This window comes from Drosophila nasuta, unplaced genomic scaffold (assembly GCF_023558535.2).
Source record: "Drosophila nasuta strain 15112-1781.00 unplaced genomic scaffold, ASM2355853v1 ctg144_pilon, whole genome shotgun sequence".
Classification (NCBI taxonomy): domain Eukaryota; kingdom Metazoa; phylum Arthropoda; class Insecta; order Diptera; family Drosophilidae; genus Drosophila; species Drosophila nasuta.
Genome location: NW_026869381.1, coordinates 1 through 16607, shown reverse-complemented (window position 1 = coordinate 16607; position 16607 = coordinate 1). Strand labels below are relative to the sequence as shown.

General features: G+C 37.2%; 1 protein-coding gene across 1 annotated transcript; it reads right to left on the bottom strand.

Annotated features, from left to right (window-relative positions):
* Window positions 1–83: 83 nt before the first annotated feature.
* Window positions 84–7323, bottom strand: LOC132797526 (uncharacterized). Its single transcript, XM_060809253.1, has 4 exons — window positions 7183–7323; window positions 6896–7129; window positions 6150–6362; window positions 84–194 (listed from the first exon to the last, which is right to left on the bottom strand). The coding sequence occupies exons 1-4, from the start codon at window positions 7321–7323 to the stop codon at window positions 84–86; spliced, it is 699 nt and encodes a 232-aa protein (XP_060665236.1).
* Window positions 7324–16607: the final 9284 nt, after the last annotated feature.

Genomic DNA, 16607 nt, shown 5'->3' with positions numbered 1-16607 from the left:
GTCAACATCGTTGTAATTGGGTCCCTACTCTAAGTCGTTATCAATGTTCGTAGTACAGTCGTGTCTAATGATATCATGGTTGTCTATGTAGCAGGGAGGATATGCGAGGGTTGACATACGACTTCATGGGGTCGTATGTTCAGAGCCAAATCCATGTAGATCAGGAGTAGTCTCAACTGAGCCTGTACGCCCAACTGAATGGGGATGAAACATTAAGCGTGCTTAGAGGTCAGCCACGATTTTAACGGGACGGGGGCAGTCACAGCATTAGCCTAGTAGTCGTTTCGACAAGATATCACTCTGTCTACTCAGATACTAGAATACTGTGGCTGTCAGCCCAACTCATCAAGTCAGAGGTGGTGTTTCCAGTATCCTAATCAAGGCTGTACTGGGCTCGGCCTTGATACCACTTTAGTCGCCTTTTACGACAAGCAGTGGTTAGCTGAGGTGGTATTCTCATAACCGACTGCCTCTGGAAGTCTCAATTCTGACACTCCTATGTCGCATGCATCCGATCTATTAAATAGACCTGACAAAGTGGTACAGGTGGTTGGAAAATGAAATGTTCAGGAACAGGAGTATCCGTGGATAATTTTAAATATAGAGCAGAGGCTCTCACCCATTAAACATTAGGCGGGAATTTTGTGATTGTGTGTAAGCATGGTAGCGTACTCTTCGAAGGCAAGGCCCTCTATTGGCGCTGTCACAAAAGCGTCATTGATGTGAAATGGGGAATTGTGCGCAGCGTTGCGATCGCAGTTCAAAATCGCACGAGACGATTGCGACATAGAAGAGCTCATAGGAACCGAAAACAGAAACCGACCGAATTGTTTGATAGTTTTATGAAGGCTTGTCTGTATTGATAGATCAGTTGGAAGTGTCGGGGTCTCCTCTGTACGTGTCCTTAAAAAATGTAAGGCCTGAAATTCGGCATGCTGGCATGGTATGCTGGAATTGTCGGAAGGAAGGACACAGATACCAGGATTGCGTGTCAGACAGAAGAGTCTTCTGCTTTAAAAGGATGGTCAGAGCCATAAAATAATTTCCAGTTCCTAAAACACACTTGCACACTCGGTTTGTGCGCTTGGTATCGCAAGTTCGTTCTGAATTTTGCCTCGTTAGCTTCACCATTAACAGATTTGATGACAACTAAACGAAGATTTAGTATGACACCGGAAGCATGCACAGCATTCGACGTGTTGAAATCACGCCTTAGAGAAGCTCCCGTGCTACGGAGCCCTGATTTTGCTAAGCCATTTGCAATACATTGCGATGCTAGTAAATCTGGCGTTGGGCAGGATTTGTCCAAGTTAATTAAAACGGAGATGAACGCCACGTGGCTTTCATTTCGAAAAAGCTCAACAAGGCTCAACGCAATTGCACTGTCACTGAGCAAGAATGTTTAGCAGCGATTGTGGTACTAAAAAGAATTTTCGTGCTTACGTGGAAGGTCACGAGTTCATCATTGTGACTGATCATGCTTTATTAAAATGGCTCGTTGGGCACTAGCGTTACAAAGGTATCGGTTTAAAATAGAGCATCGTAAAGGCTACATGAATGTGGTACCTGATTCTCTGTGAGCCTGAGTACCTGAGTGGCAGCCATAGACTTACGACATGGGTTAATTATGGATTTACATTCGCCACATTTCAAGTCTCAAGAGTACTTGGAGTTGCTAATAGTACGAACTTTCCAGATTTAAAATCGATAGTGGATACGTATATCGTAAGGCTGAGCATTTGACAGGAGGGCAGATAAACGAGGAGTATGCCTGGAAACTCTGGATACCAAAAGAATTGGTCCCTGAAATCCTTTTCCAGTCGCAATGCAGTCCTTTGTGCTCACATGGTGGTATCCACAAAACCATCGAAAGAGTGAGGCGATATTATTTCTGGCCTGGTCTCGTTTCTGATGTTAAATCCTACATCCTACGCTTGTGAAGTTTGTAAGACTACGAAAGCTCCAAATTGAGCACTTAGACCTTCTTTGGGTAAAGCCCCTGAGAGTCAGCGGTTTTTCCAGCGCCTGTTCATTTATTTTCTTGAACCGAATCCTCGATCAAGGAGTGAAAATATTGGGATTTTTATAGTACTCAACCATTTCTCGAAATATGTTTTCCTTAAGCCAGTTAAAAAATAAACGCGGCCCCTCGTAATGCACTATCTAGAAGGAGAACTATTAATGGCTTTCGGCTTTCCAGATCGCAGTTCCGCTCTGATGCGTTTCAAAAGCTCATGAAACAGTATGGAGTTAATCAGATGTTCACCGCTGATCATTCCCCTCAAGCGAATGCATCCGAACGAGTTAATCGCTCGGTAATTTCGGAAATTAGAGCTTACTTGCGTCCAGATCAGAACGATTGGGATGAAAGCTTAAGCAAAATATGCTGTGGGTTGAGATCGTCCGTGCATTCTAGTATCGGTACTTCTCCGTATTACATGGCTTTCGGCCGGCATATGATTACGTCTGGGTCAACAAATGCGTTACTCAGAAAGTTAAACATGCTGGATGATCGATCATTAATATTCGATCGACAGGACTCATTCGAGTTAATCCGTAAAATGCATGTAGACTAGACGTCTGCATGAGTGGCAAAAATCACATTCAAATGCACAATGCTCAAAATGAGTTGAGTGAATTTGAAAGCAAAGCCAAACTGAAGTGAATGAGTTGACTCGCTTACGTACGACTCAGTCGCACAAAGAATAGAGAAAGAAAACGAATTGAATGAAGTGAGAACTCAGAAAACTGCGACGCTGAATTCGAACGATTCGAGTTGCAACTGTAAATAAAGGGAAACCTAGGCATTGCGTAGTAGGCAATTGAAATGCGTTTTTACATTCATGGTTTTTATTTAACTTATTTCTAAAACATCAAGGCTATTAACTAATTTATACATAAATTCAGGATTTTCTCTTAAAGTAATTTCTAAATTAACAATTACAAACAAATTCAAATATATGTATGTAAATTCATTGTTTTTCTTGAAGTTATTTCTAAATTAACCTTATATCTAACTTAAATTGGAATGCAAAAACATTATTTTGTTAATATTTTCTGAGTTAGTCGCTATTTGACTACGCTTCTCAGTAATTAAATTTCTTGCGTTTGAGAATGTGCCTTCCGAAGCCGCGCTGCTCGCTGGAATGCAAAATATTTTGCAGCTTGTCTTGTGCAACAGCGGAAAAAATCTTTGTTCATATGCCACCAAGCTAAAGCATTGAAGTCAATTGTGTATGCAACATTGAGATTGCAATATCGAGCAATCTCTTGTTCCACCATGTCTAGTATTGGCTCACATTGGGGACCTCTAAGTAATCTGCAAATTCATCGTTTACCAACTGGGGTTCTATATTGTTAATTTCGCTATTGTTTTGGAGAAAGTGATTCATAATAATTTTGCAATCGTTAATTATGATCTCTCTCTCAGTCGGTGTGAATTGAATAAGTTTGTTTGTTGGAGGAAAAAGGAACAAGGCTATGTTGTGGTATTTTGTCAAATTTGGAGTTACTGTTGTTAAAATTTGGCTATTGAGTTCGAATTTAAGGCTTTTATTATGTCTGTGTCATAGTAATCAATCTGGCAGGCTTTCTTTAGTTTATTTAAATTTGGCAAAATTAGATGAATTGTTGGGCGTTTAGAAGCTCCAAGTTTTTGACACATTTTAAAAGCTTCCAGCAATCGTACAATTGGACCTAAATGATTAATGTTAATACCCTCACCTCTGCAGACCTGATTTTTTCTTTTTAAAATATCTGTTACCTCTACCCAATTGACTTCAATTGACTTTAGTAAGTAGTAGACGGTATTCCACCGAGTTGGACAAAAGCTCTTCAAAGACACTCCTAACGATGAATTATTTCCAGACTTTTTAAAATATTTCACCAGCTTGCTGCAACTTGAGACAATATTTTCCATCTCAGGAATAGCATTAATAGCTTTTCCACAGCGTTGTTAAGCAAGTGATTGATGCAATTAATTTTCTCAGAGTCCGAAAAGGCTTTTATCATGTTCGACCCACGATCAGTTACAACCACGGGTTTGTCAAGTTCGAGGTCACATCCAAAATCCTTCAAGATTGCTTCTATTTTTGTCCGTATATTGACACCTTGACAATGAATAAATTTTAATTTTACTTGTACACATAAAGTTTGGGTTAATATACCTGTGCTGGGCGAGCCCTTCATTGACTTCATGGCCATAAGGCGATCGACCAAAACTCCCTCCCTGGACAGTGCACGACAAATATGAAGTTTTTAAATAGTTGTCGGTCCATATGTCACTGGTTATAGCATACCCAAAGGCTTTGTATTTTTCAATTTCGTTTTATTGGGCCAAAGTGGGAGGAATATATTGTTGATATGTTTCGGGAAACGGTTGTTAGATGTGGTAACAGCTTATCAACGTCGACATTTGCACCATATGTTGCCCCAACATTAATTAAAACGATGCAAACTTTTAATGCCATAGTCGTCCATAACTTTAAGTGGGCGGCAGTTCTTAAGTACCCATTTTGTTACAACAGATATGCCCTCGTCTTTCGTTGCTTTGTTTACATCTATTAGAGCAGCGTCACGGAATTTACTGGCATTAACGACGTAACATTTGTGTTTGACCAGGTTAGAAGTGCTTCCTGCAAACTTCAAAACAGTATAGCACGTCTTACAAGCTACAAGATCGACAAATTCTTCTCCATTTTGGTTTTAATTTTGGAGAAAAATTGCCTAAGGTGTACATCCCACTTTTAAGCTTCTCTTTGACATCCACCGATCTTTGCACAACCTATATATTTCAAACAAATTGAATTACCTCTGAAAAATATAACACAGAAAACACTAATGGACAGGTCACAAATACACTGGTTAATACAAAACGCATGTTAATATCTTAGCACGACGAAAACAAAGAAACAACTTGTTATAAATACATATAAATTAAAACAACAATATTAAACTAAAAAGTGGACTACAAATACATACAGATTCGCTTGCTTCTTGTATTAATAGAGTGTCCATAAATGCGTCTTTGAACTGCAGGCCTCAGAAAAGAATGAACCGAATTTGCACGCAACAACTCGAATTACTCGAATATACTACGCAGTGCCAAATTTGTCATTTCCCTTTTCGCTTCATTCGTTCTCTTTCATTTCGTTCAACGTCGCAAGCTATGAAGCCAAACGCGAACTCATACTGACACAATGTCGATTCATTTCTTGCATTCCACTCATTCCATTCAATTCCATTCGAATGTATTCAATGAGACGTATGTTGTGAGTGGTCTCATGCAGATGTCTAATGTAGACAGATGCAACGGAAGCATGATGTGAACGAGAAACGGTATAATTTGCGTGCAAGGATAATAACTTTCGCACCAGGACAAGAAGTGTTCCGGCGAAACTTCAAGCAAAGTTGTCTCCAGACTGGATACAATGCAAAGTTTGGTCCCGTATTTGTAAAGGCGCGAGTTCGTAGAAAACTCTTATTATACCCGCTACACATAGGGTAGAAGGGTATTATAACTTTGTGCCGGCAGGAAATGTATGTAACAGGTAGAAGGAGGCATCTCCGACCCTATAAAGTATATATATTCTTGATCAGCATCAACAGCCGAGACGATATAGCCATGTCCGTCTGTCCGTCTGTGTGTCTGTGTGTCTCTGTCCGTCTGACCGTATGAAACACTGGATCTCAGAGACTATAAGAGATAGGGCTATAATTTTTTTCGACAGCATTTGTTATGTTTGCACGCAGATCAAGTTTTTTCAAATTTTTGCCACGCCCACTTCCGCCCCGCAAATCAAAAATCGAATAACAAGTCTAATTTAAAGCTATATACACTAATTACTGTAGTAGTTATGATTCCTGAAAATTTGGTTGCGATCAGATAAAAATTGTGGAAGTTATTAAAGAAATACTTTTGTGGTCTTAGTTGCTTTGGCCGACAATCTGGAACATTGTGCCGTATACGGTATATTTTGAATGGTGTACTATATCGATATACCAAAAATACCATTCGGTATATTTTAGTATTTTTATATGGCCATGACAACCCTTTTATCGGGACAGGGTTTCCATCACCTGGTCTTGCCAACGCGTTCGGGGTCGTCCTCTCCTTCGTGTCCCAACAATCACCGCAGCAAACACCTTACGAGCCGGGCGTCTTCATCCATACGGGCAACGTGGCCCAGCCAGCGAAGTCTTTGAGATTTCACTCGACTGGCCACGTCAACATCACCGTACAGCTCATACAGCTCGTGGTTATACCTGATGCGATAAACATCGTCCACGCAGATTGGACCAAAGATTTTACGAAGAACTTTCCTCTCGAACACTCCAAGAGCACTCCGCACCATATAGGAGTACTGGAAGAATGAGCGTCTTGTAGAGTGTGGTTTTGTGCGTTGAGAGAGAGCTCTACTATTGAACTGCCTACTGAGCCCAAAGTAACACCTGTTGGCAAGTGTTATTCTCCGCTTAATCTCCAGACTGACATCATTTGTGCTTGTTATAGCAGTGCCTAGGTAAATAAACTCCCTTGACGGACCCAAAGCTATAGTTTTCTGCAGTCAGCTGAGAATCAAGACGCGCGATTCTCTGCTAGAGCACACTATAAACTTTGTTTTCTCCATATTCACCGCTAGTCCTACTTTCGCTGATTCCTTTTCAATAGTCCCTAAGGCTCCTGTGACAACACGCTTGGTGCGGCCAATGATATCAATATCATCAGCGTAATCAAGGAGCTGGACACATCTGTTGGTTAATATCGTGCCCGTCCGATGTACACCAGTCTTTTCTTATTATAGTCTCCATTAATATTGAAGAGTATACAAGACAGCGAGTCACCTTGTCTGAGGCCACACTTGGTAGTAAAGGTTTCGGATTGGCCACATCCTACCTTGAAAGAGCTGATGGTGTTGCTCAATGTCATTCTGCAAAGTCTAGTTAGCTTTGCTGGTATACCAAGCTCAGACATGGCGGCATATAGGCGATCTCGCCGGGGGCTATCAAATGCGGCTTTGTAGTCGACGAAGAGATGGTACGTGTCGATCTGGTTTTCGTAAGACTTCTCCAGGATTTGGCGCAAGGTGAAAATCTGGTCAACAGTGGACTTGCCAGGCCTGAACCCGCACTGATAAGGTCAATCAGTGCTTCAGCATGGGGTTTCAGTCTTTCACACAATACGCTCGTTAGGACCTTGTATGCAACTGGAAGAAGACCGTGCACCGTGGCATCACCCTTCTTCAGGATGGGACAGATCATGCTGAGGTTCCAATCTTCGGGCATGCTCTCCGTGAGCCATATCTTACTGATTATATGGTGCATGCTCCTACCAACATATCACCAGCTGCCTTAAACAATTCTGTCGGCAGGCCGTCAGCACCTGGAGACTTGTTGTTTTAAGCCGTTGGATTGCATCCTTGACTTCGATATGACTTGGGATTGGCACTTCAATATCAGTGCCATAGATTGTGGATCATAGTCTTCAGAGTCTGTGCTTGAGCCAGATAACAGACTCGAAGTGATCCCTCCATAACCTCAGCACGACCTCTGCTTCTGTGACAAGATTTCCATCATCGTCCCTGCAAGCCACTGCACCAGTCTTAAATCCTTGGGTCAGACGCTTGACCCTCTGGTAGAAGTTACGTGCTTCATTTCTGCATCTGCTGCTCTCTATGCTCTCATACTCTCGCCTTTCCTGCTCTTTCTTCTTGCGTCTGAAAAGGCGTTTTCGTCTCTTCTTCTCGACCTGTAGACATCCACAATAGCTCGTGTCGCCCCAGCCTGCAGTGTTCTTCTGTAGGCGGCGTCCTTTGCAGCTGTTGCGTCATAACACTCCTGATCGTACCATGGATTCCTTGTTAGAGGACGCTGGAATCAAGCACTTCTTCTGCCGAAGCTCGCAGGGGAGTGAGATATGAGCGCCCACATATCGCTTATGTCTTCAGGTATTGAAGGTGCTCGGCTTAATTGCCCCTAGACGTGAGTGGAGAATGCATTCTTCGCCTGTTGTGATTACAGCTTTCCGATGTCCAGCCTTCGTAACGCACTTCGACGTGCAATCTTCGCCACACATAGCCGTGTGCGAATCTTAGCTGCAACAAGATAATGGTCGGAGTCGATGTTGGGACCCCGACAGGATCGCACGTCGAGTATATTAGATGCGTCACAAGATGAACGATCTGATTTCTGGTCAGTCGATCGGGAGAGAGCCAGGATGCCTTATGTATGTCCAAATGACGGAATCCAGTACTATGAACTACCATATTATGCGCAGCTACAAAGCCTATTAATCTGAGACCATTGCTCGAGGTGGTCTCATGTGTAGACTAAATCGCCCGACGGTGGCACCAAAGATGTCTTCTCGTCACCTTGGCATTAAAATCCCCGAGGAGAATTTTAATGTCATGGGAAGACAGCAGCCATAAGCTCGGTCGAGCTCCGCATAGAAAGCGTCCTTTTCCTCCGTTGGGGCATGTGCGCATATCAGGCTGATATTAAAGAATTTGGCAGTAATTCGGTTGTTGCAATTCTCTCGTTTGTTGGCCGAAAGTGAGAGACTCTCGGCGCCGCAGCCTGGCACCTATAACGAAACCCCAACCAAATTCATGCCGTTCTGGATGGCAGCTGTAGTATATGTCACAGTTCTTCTTCTTTATGCAGCCTTGTCCTATCCATCGCATCTCCTGGATAGTAGTGATGTCAGCCCTACATTTGTTGAGGGTATCTGCTAGTTTTGAGCAGCACCAGGTCTGTACAATGTTCGTACGTTCCAGGTGCATACTCTCAAATCATTGTCCTTTTACGCGCTTGCTATGGTCGTCAACGTAAGATCGGTTCCTTTCCGAGGCTTCTCTTGCTTCCTTCACTGAAATTGTGTTTTACATGGGTGAACGCCAAAACCTAGTTTGTAGAGTTAGGACTCTCGTCGCGCGAGTTATACATTTGTCACCACTTACCATTTCCCCATCTCATTTGTCACCACTTACCACTTACCCAACACTAACACATACAAAGCATTCCATTAGATCGGGATTGCGTTCGTCAATTATGTAAACATAAACATTCAAGCTTCCACTATAAACTAATAACCCAAACTGGGACTGCTAGCTTCTTTAACGTAAACATAAACAACCAAGCTTGCAATCTCTTGCAACTGAAACTAATAACGAATCTCAACCCCAAGTCCCAATATAAACACTAACCACAACTCCAAAGTCAGAATATGCTAACGTAATTATAAACAACTTAGACGGTTTGGCTGCCGCCAACATCCAAGTATATAATAGCACTTCTTGCACAGCTTAACTTCAGTTTGTATCAATTCTCTGAATAAACCAGTTCAAATCTACAACACTGTGTACATTCTTATTTATTAAATACAACTCATGTATATATATGTCAAATATATATAACTGGCGCAACCAGTCTGAACAGACAGATAAATTAATAACACACTAAGAGTAACATTTGAACTAGCTGAAAAGGCATATCAAGTGTTTTCGAAAGTGAAAAGTTAAAACAAAAACAAAACACACACTAAGAAGTGATATTTGAACTTAGCTGAAAAGGCATAACAATTATCGCCAAAAGTGAAAAAGTGTAAAACAATAGTGGCATAAAAGGGACAAAGTCATAATTGTGCAACTAAACTAAAAACTAAAAACAATCCAGTGGCAATTTAACAATCAAAGATAAAAAAAAATATAAACTTTAAAATGGAAAACGAAAATATAAACGAAATGCAGCATTGCATTCAGGCTCTCACTCAAATTGTTGTTCAACAAATGCAACTACCAAATGTGAACTCAAGAACAAGAGCTAGAAACCAGATTGAAAAGGAAACTCGATACCATCTTGTCCAGTAAATGTTGGAAGACAACATTTACTGGACAGATAATTACTCATGGATTCATTGCTTCAGTGGACCAGATTATGCAGGAATATGCAGATGATGCGGATCAGGTTTTCAGCGTTATATTCAACACGAAGATTCAAGGACAGGCAAGAACAGTTCTCACCATCAACACACCGACAACGTGGGAGGAATGTAAGGAGAAATTGCGACATCATTACCGGCCAGAATGGACCAAATGGGTTTGACTAGGAAGATCAACAATCTCAGAGTGACATCTATTAAAGATTTAGATATTAAGGTAAAGTACATAGTGTAAGAAATAACAGACTTTGCTGTATTTGAAAATAATGAAAGCTTAGTAAATATATTAAGTTCACTATTGATTCAACGAATAAAAGAATTAGCTGCAGGCTCCATGGCAGTCTCGCTAATACCATTAACAACAGTGCAAATGGTTAGAAATGAAATTGCTAAATATATCGGTCTAAATTTTGGAAATTTAAATCAAAGATTGTTAATTCGTAAAATACCGAGAATGACTCAGGTAACAATATTGATCAAAGAAATAATAATAATAACAACAATAATAATAATAATAACAACAATAATAATAATAAAACAACAATAATAATGGCAATTTTCCAAAAAGTCAAAATACTAGGAGACAACATAACAATAATCAACAAAATCAGAATAGTAACAATAATCACATCAATATCCAAACTTTAATAATAATTACAATAAAAATGAAAGTCAAAATGTTAGACAGAATCCCCAGAGGCAATGAGTGTTGATAATATAATTGATGAGGATAATAAAAAGTACAACAAGTGAAAACCCTAAAGATTTTTTACCCAGTAGCCTCGGATGAAAGAAAAATTTTAATAGAAGGAACAATTGAAGATTGTAAATTTACTTTTGGTAGATACTGGATCCACAATTAGTATATTAAACACAAATAGAGTGCAGGAAAATTTTTACAAAATAATTGAAAAATATTCAAAACAATTCATACAATTAATGCAAAGTTTGAAACTAATAATTACTTAGTTATGACAGAAGCACCAAGAGAATTTCAATATTCTCCACTAGTTCGTTCAAGATGGGTGGCTTTACCCTGGATAAATCATATGATTTTCTATTGGGTATGGACTTTATCCAAAAGAAACGTTCAATTTATTGATTTCAAGAAGAAAACAATTAAACTGATAAATGATGCTGAAATTCCATTTCCATTCCAAGTATCCTGAAGAGGCTTGTGAAATTGAAAGCTTTAATTTAACAGATTTAAATTTAGAAAGAAAAGGAAATTATTACCAATCTAAACAAAAGATTTAACAAGTTATACTATAAAAGAAGGCGACCAATTGACAAATACAAATACAGTGGTACACAATATAAGAACAATAACGGACCAACCGATAAATTCGAAAATTTACAGGTGTTCTCCAAAATATGAAGGAGAATTTGAAAACAAATTTTAGAAATGGAAAGAAACGGCATAATAAGAAAAAGCAGAAGTAAATACAGCTCACCTATATGCATGGTGCCAAAGAAAATAGATAATTCAGGAGTACAAAAATATAGATTATGTGTAGACTATCGTCGATTAAATCATGTAACAATACCAGACAAATATCCGTTACCTCTCATGGACTCAATATTAGACAAACTTGGTAGGGCTCAATATTTCAGTACATTGGACTTAGCAAAAGGTTATCATCAAATCTTGATGGCTGAAGAAGACATAGAAGACAGCATTTGTTTCACCATTAGAACTTTATGAATACGTTAGAATGCCATTCGGACTAAAAACGCACCAGCAACTTTTCAAAGATTAATGAATGATGTTTTAAGAGATTACAAAACAAAATATGAGTAGTCTACTTAGACGACATTTTAATATTCTCAACAACGCTCGAAGAACACAAACATGCTTTAGAAAAAAGTTTTAAAAACTCCAAGAGCACAGATTAAAAATACAAGTAAATAAATGCTCATTTATGAAACAAGATACAGAATTTTTAGGACATGTACTCAGTAAAGACGGAATTCGACCAAATCCAAAAAGATACAAGATATTTTAGCTATTCCAATCCCAAAACAGAAAAACAACTAAAAGGTTTTTAGGCAAGACTGGTTTTATAGAAAGTTCATAAAAGATTACTCAAAAAATTGAATACCCTTTGATCAAATATTTACAAAAAGGAAATAATATTAATAAAAATGACCCAGAATTTATAGATTCTTTTGAAAATTTAAAAGAACTTATAAGCTCACATCAATTTTGAAATTCCCAGAATTCGATAAACCTTTTACATTAACGACAGATGCGAGTGATTTTGCAATAGGAGCAGTGTTATCACAGCAAACTCAGCCAATAGCATTCGTATCTAGGACCCTAAACAAACACGAAAAGCAATACAGCGCGACAGATAAAGAATTTCTGGCAATTGTGTATGCCGTAGACTACTTTAGGCATTACCTATATGGCACACAATTTACAATTATAACTGATCACCAACCAATTATGTATTTAAATAAAAATACAAAGGAAAGACCTCAGGACAAACATAAAAAGGTGGATATTGAAACTACAAGAATTTGATTGTGATATCAAATATTTAAAAAGAAAATATAACAAAGTGGCGGATTTCCTCAGTAGGCAGGAAACAGCCCCTTATAGACAAAAGAAAATATTAATGAATCAAATTTAGCATTGACAGACACAATTCACTCAGCAAACGAGAACGAACCAATAGATTTTTATATAACAGATGATATAGTTAATAAATTCAAAACTCAAATCATTATCACATATTTAGCAACAGACAGTATAATTAAAATAAAGGCAGAAAAATTATTGAAATTAATCCAGCAGACGACAATTTAGAAATAGAACAGAAACTCTTAAACAATATTAATAGGGGAACTATTGGCATATATTCAAGTACCAGATTCCATTTACTATAATGTACAATGTATTATAATAGACAGTTTTAAAGACACGAAAAATATAAAATTCTTAAAATGTACAAAACGAGCAGTAGACATAAATGACGAACAGGAACTCCACAAACAAATAGCTTTATATCACACAAAAGAATCCTACATAGTAGCATGAACGAGACATTTTATAGTTTGAAAGACAAAATTTATTATCCAAAACTTAGAAAGCACATTAACTTAGTTATATCCAACTGCTCAAAATGTAGAAAATTAAGTATGACAGGAAACCGATCAAAGCAAAATTCAATATCACAGAAACTCCTCAAGAGAAAAATGAAATAATTCATATAGACATTTTCCATATCAAACACCGATCATTTGTTACAATCATAGATAAACTTACAAAATTCGTAGCTGCATACAATATAAAAGATAGGAATTGGAGGGCAAAATTACAAATTATAATAGAGCAATTCACAAAATTTGGCAAGCCCAACAAAATTATTATGGATAATGAATTTAGATCAGAACAGATTCAAAGTTTCTTAAATAAAGAAAAAGTCGAGTTACATTTAACAAAACCAAACTCGCACATAGGTAACGCAGACATTGAAAGACTTCCTCCACGTTAATAGAAATTGTCAATAGCATAGATGAAGACATCTCGATAGAATCAAAAATTCAAATTGCTGTTAACACTTACAATAATAGAGTATCACACAACTATAAAATGCTCCCCAAACGAAGCTAAAATACAAAAGAACTCACAAGACCTTAAAGAAATAATAAAGCGCTAACAAAAAGAAAAATCATAACAAAACTAAATGAAGAAAGAGAACAGTATGAAGAAAAAAGAGAGGAAGGACCAATTAAAAATTACAAAAAGATTAAGACATAAAGATGAGCCGTATTTTAGATACGCCAAAACTAGAAGATATTCATCCATGTAATATCAAAGACCATTAAAAATGGAACAAAAATTAAAATACATGCACATATACATTAACAGTTTTAGTAATAAATACATATACATATATATACATTTTTTCTTTTACTCGCACTTTCAGAATATTTTATTAATCACTTTAATGATTTTATCAATGATACATGCTAGACTGCATGTAGTCCCAATTCAAGAGGAGGCAGGATATGTCCCTATACATATGTATTCTACAGAAATTGTAAATGAAACTATTATAATTTTGCACATTATTGACATTAATCAAATCACTATAGTAATCAATAAAATATACGACAATATAAAGAATATCAGAAATAGCAAATAAGGAAACATTAATTGATGAAATAGAATTACTAAGGGCAAAAGTAAGTTCTATCACTCCATCAACACGAACAGAAAGAGGTATTTTTTAATGGAATAGGCACCGTACATATTTATGTAGCCATTTGGCTATTTGACCTTATGAACAATGAGGACAGGAAGAAATTATAGAACACTTAAATATAATAGATCAAAATAATCACAATGCAATCACTAACTTAAACCAACAAATTCACATTAACAACCATTTTAATAATACTATTAACACACTAGCAGGCATAATCCATCAAGACAGAAATATGATAGAATAAAAAAATAACCAAAAAAAAGAAACAATAAAAAACATATTATTCAATGATCAAATGAGAACTTTAAAAAATATTGAAGAAAAATTAAATTATATTCAAGAAACCATTGCATCAGCAAAAAACAATATATTTTTACCAGAAATATTATCAAAAAGACGAAATAAATAAATTTAAAATAGATTTTTATAAAAATTAAATTAATCAGAATGGGCATATTAAAATACAAAAACAACGCAATTGTCGTAGCAATCAAGCTACCCAAAAACTTTGTAAAAAAGACATCAAACTCATAACTGCAATACCTAACAGCAACAATATTCAAATTGATCAAGAAAATTTACTAATTACTCAAATTTGTAATAAAATATACGATTATAAAAGAAAATGTAATTTTAAGAAACTAACATTAAGTAAAAGCTGCACAATAAACAACAATTGTAAATTCAAATTCAACAATAAATCCAGTATAGATCAAATAGATGATGAAACAATAATTGTTAGAAACAGTAAAACGAAAATTTAAAACAAAATTGCGATCAAAGAAATATTACATTAAATGGAAACTACTTAATACAATTTGTTAACTGTAAAATTCAAATATTATCTGAAAACTTTGCAAATGAACAAATAGTAAATTTTATGATAGATTTTTTACCCAACAAACTTATTGAACCAATCTTATAAAACACAATAAACTTTGAACACTTCTCAATACAGAACTTTAAAAACTTAAAAGAAATCACAGAGTTAAAATTTCATAAAAAATAAGTTATGGCATTTCAATTACATTTGCAATTATTATATTAATATTAAATTTTACTTGTGTATAAAATTAAGACCTAATAATATTCATGTTAATTTTAAAAAGAATTCAGGAGAATTTAAATTCTGGCGATGGAGGAGTTATACATTTGTCACCACTTACCACTTCCCCATCTCATTTGTCACCACTTACCACTTACCCAACACTAACACATACAAAGCATTCCATTAGATTGGGATTGCGATCGTCAATTATTTAAACATAAACATTCAAGCTTCCACTATAAACTAATAACCCAAACTGGGACTGCTAGCTTCTTTAACGTAAACATAAACAACCAAGCTTGCAATCTCTTGCAACTGAAACTAATAACGAATCTCAACCCAAGTCCCAATATAAACACTAACCACAACTCCAAAGTCAGAATATGCTAACGTAATTATAAACAACTTAGACGGTTTGGCTGCCGCCAACATCCAAGTATATAATAGCACTTCTTGCACAGCTTAACTTCAGTTTGTATCAATTCTCTGAATAAACCAGTTCAAATCTACAACACTGTGTACATTCTTATTTATTAAATACAACTCATGTATATATATGTCAAATATATATAACTCGCGCTTTTAGTTTGCCACTCAACGGCTGTCGAGTGACAATCCAGGAGAACCACGTGGAGGTAGTGCGTCGGTTGAAGAGAGCAGTGACAGGAATCATGCTGGCATTCACCAAGTTAAATGCAATCAGACACTTTGACCTGTATGCTTTCCCCATTCTCCCATTCTCGTAGAAAACTCGGCAATTCGAATTATGAGCTCGAGCTCATGTCAAGGACATTCGACAGTGATGTTGCTTCCGGCGGTATCAATATAGGATATCTATTGAAAGAAAATACCCTAGTCTGATTGTAGCGGGGGTTTTGTAACGGCGCCTACAGCAACAGGCATTGAATTCGGCCTAAAAGTTTGCTAGGTTTAAGCCAAGGTTGAAGTTTTTGCAAGTAGCTCCTAAAGTATGCACTTTTAGTCTGTCGAATTAGCTTAAGCTGCTGTTAAGCTGAGCTTAAAGCAGCGCTGTAAAGCAGCTGATAAGCTGAGCAGTGTTGTAAAACTTCTGATAAGCTTAAAGTGCATCGTTTGCACTGGAAAGCTCAGCTTTGACATTTGCGCCAGCTGCATCAGCTTGAGCGCGGGCAACTTTGCCGGTTCCGGTTTTATCATTTTCTGATAACCGGCTGTGTACAGAGACGCATAATTATAGAAAATTTAAATCGAAAGGCATCAAGCTCTAGTGGGGATTTTTCCATTGCCATTGCTGCTAATTGGTAAGAAAAGTTTTATTATGTCGTAAGAGCACTCCGTTTAACCAAAATTGTGTTCGCAGGATTCATTTTGTTACCTTTAAGGCGTTGCTCCTTGTTTCGAAACAGACAGCCGGTTTGCTTCGACG

What these genes read in the sequence shown, in the direction of transcription:
- LOC132797526 (XM_060809253.1), bottom strand. Translation starts at nt 7,323, where the DNA reads ATGCACCATATAATCAGTAAGATATGGCTCACGGAGAGCATGCCCGAA. An exon ending in ACACCATCAGCTCTTTCAAG is followed by an intron (nt 6,363 to 6,895) that starts GTAGGATGTGGC and finishes TCATTCTTCCAG; the next exon opens with TACTCCTATATGGTGCGGAG. An exon ending in TGGATGAAGACGCCCGGCTC is followed by an intron (nt 195 to 6,149) that starts GTAAGGTGTTTG and finishes ATCCCCATTCAG; the next exon opens with TTGGGCGTACAGGCTCAGTT.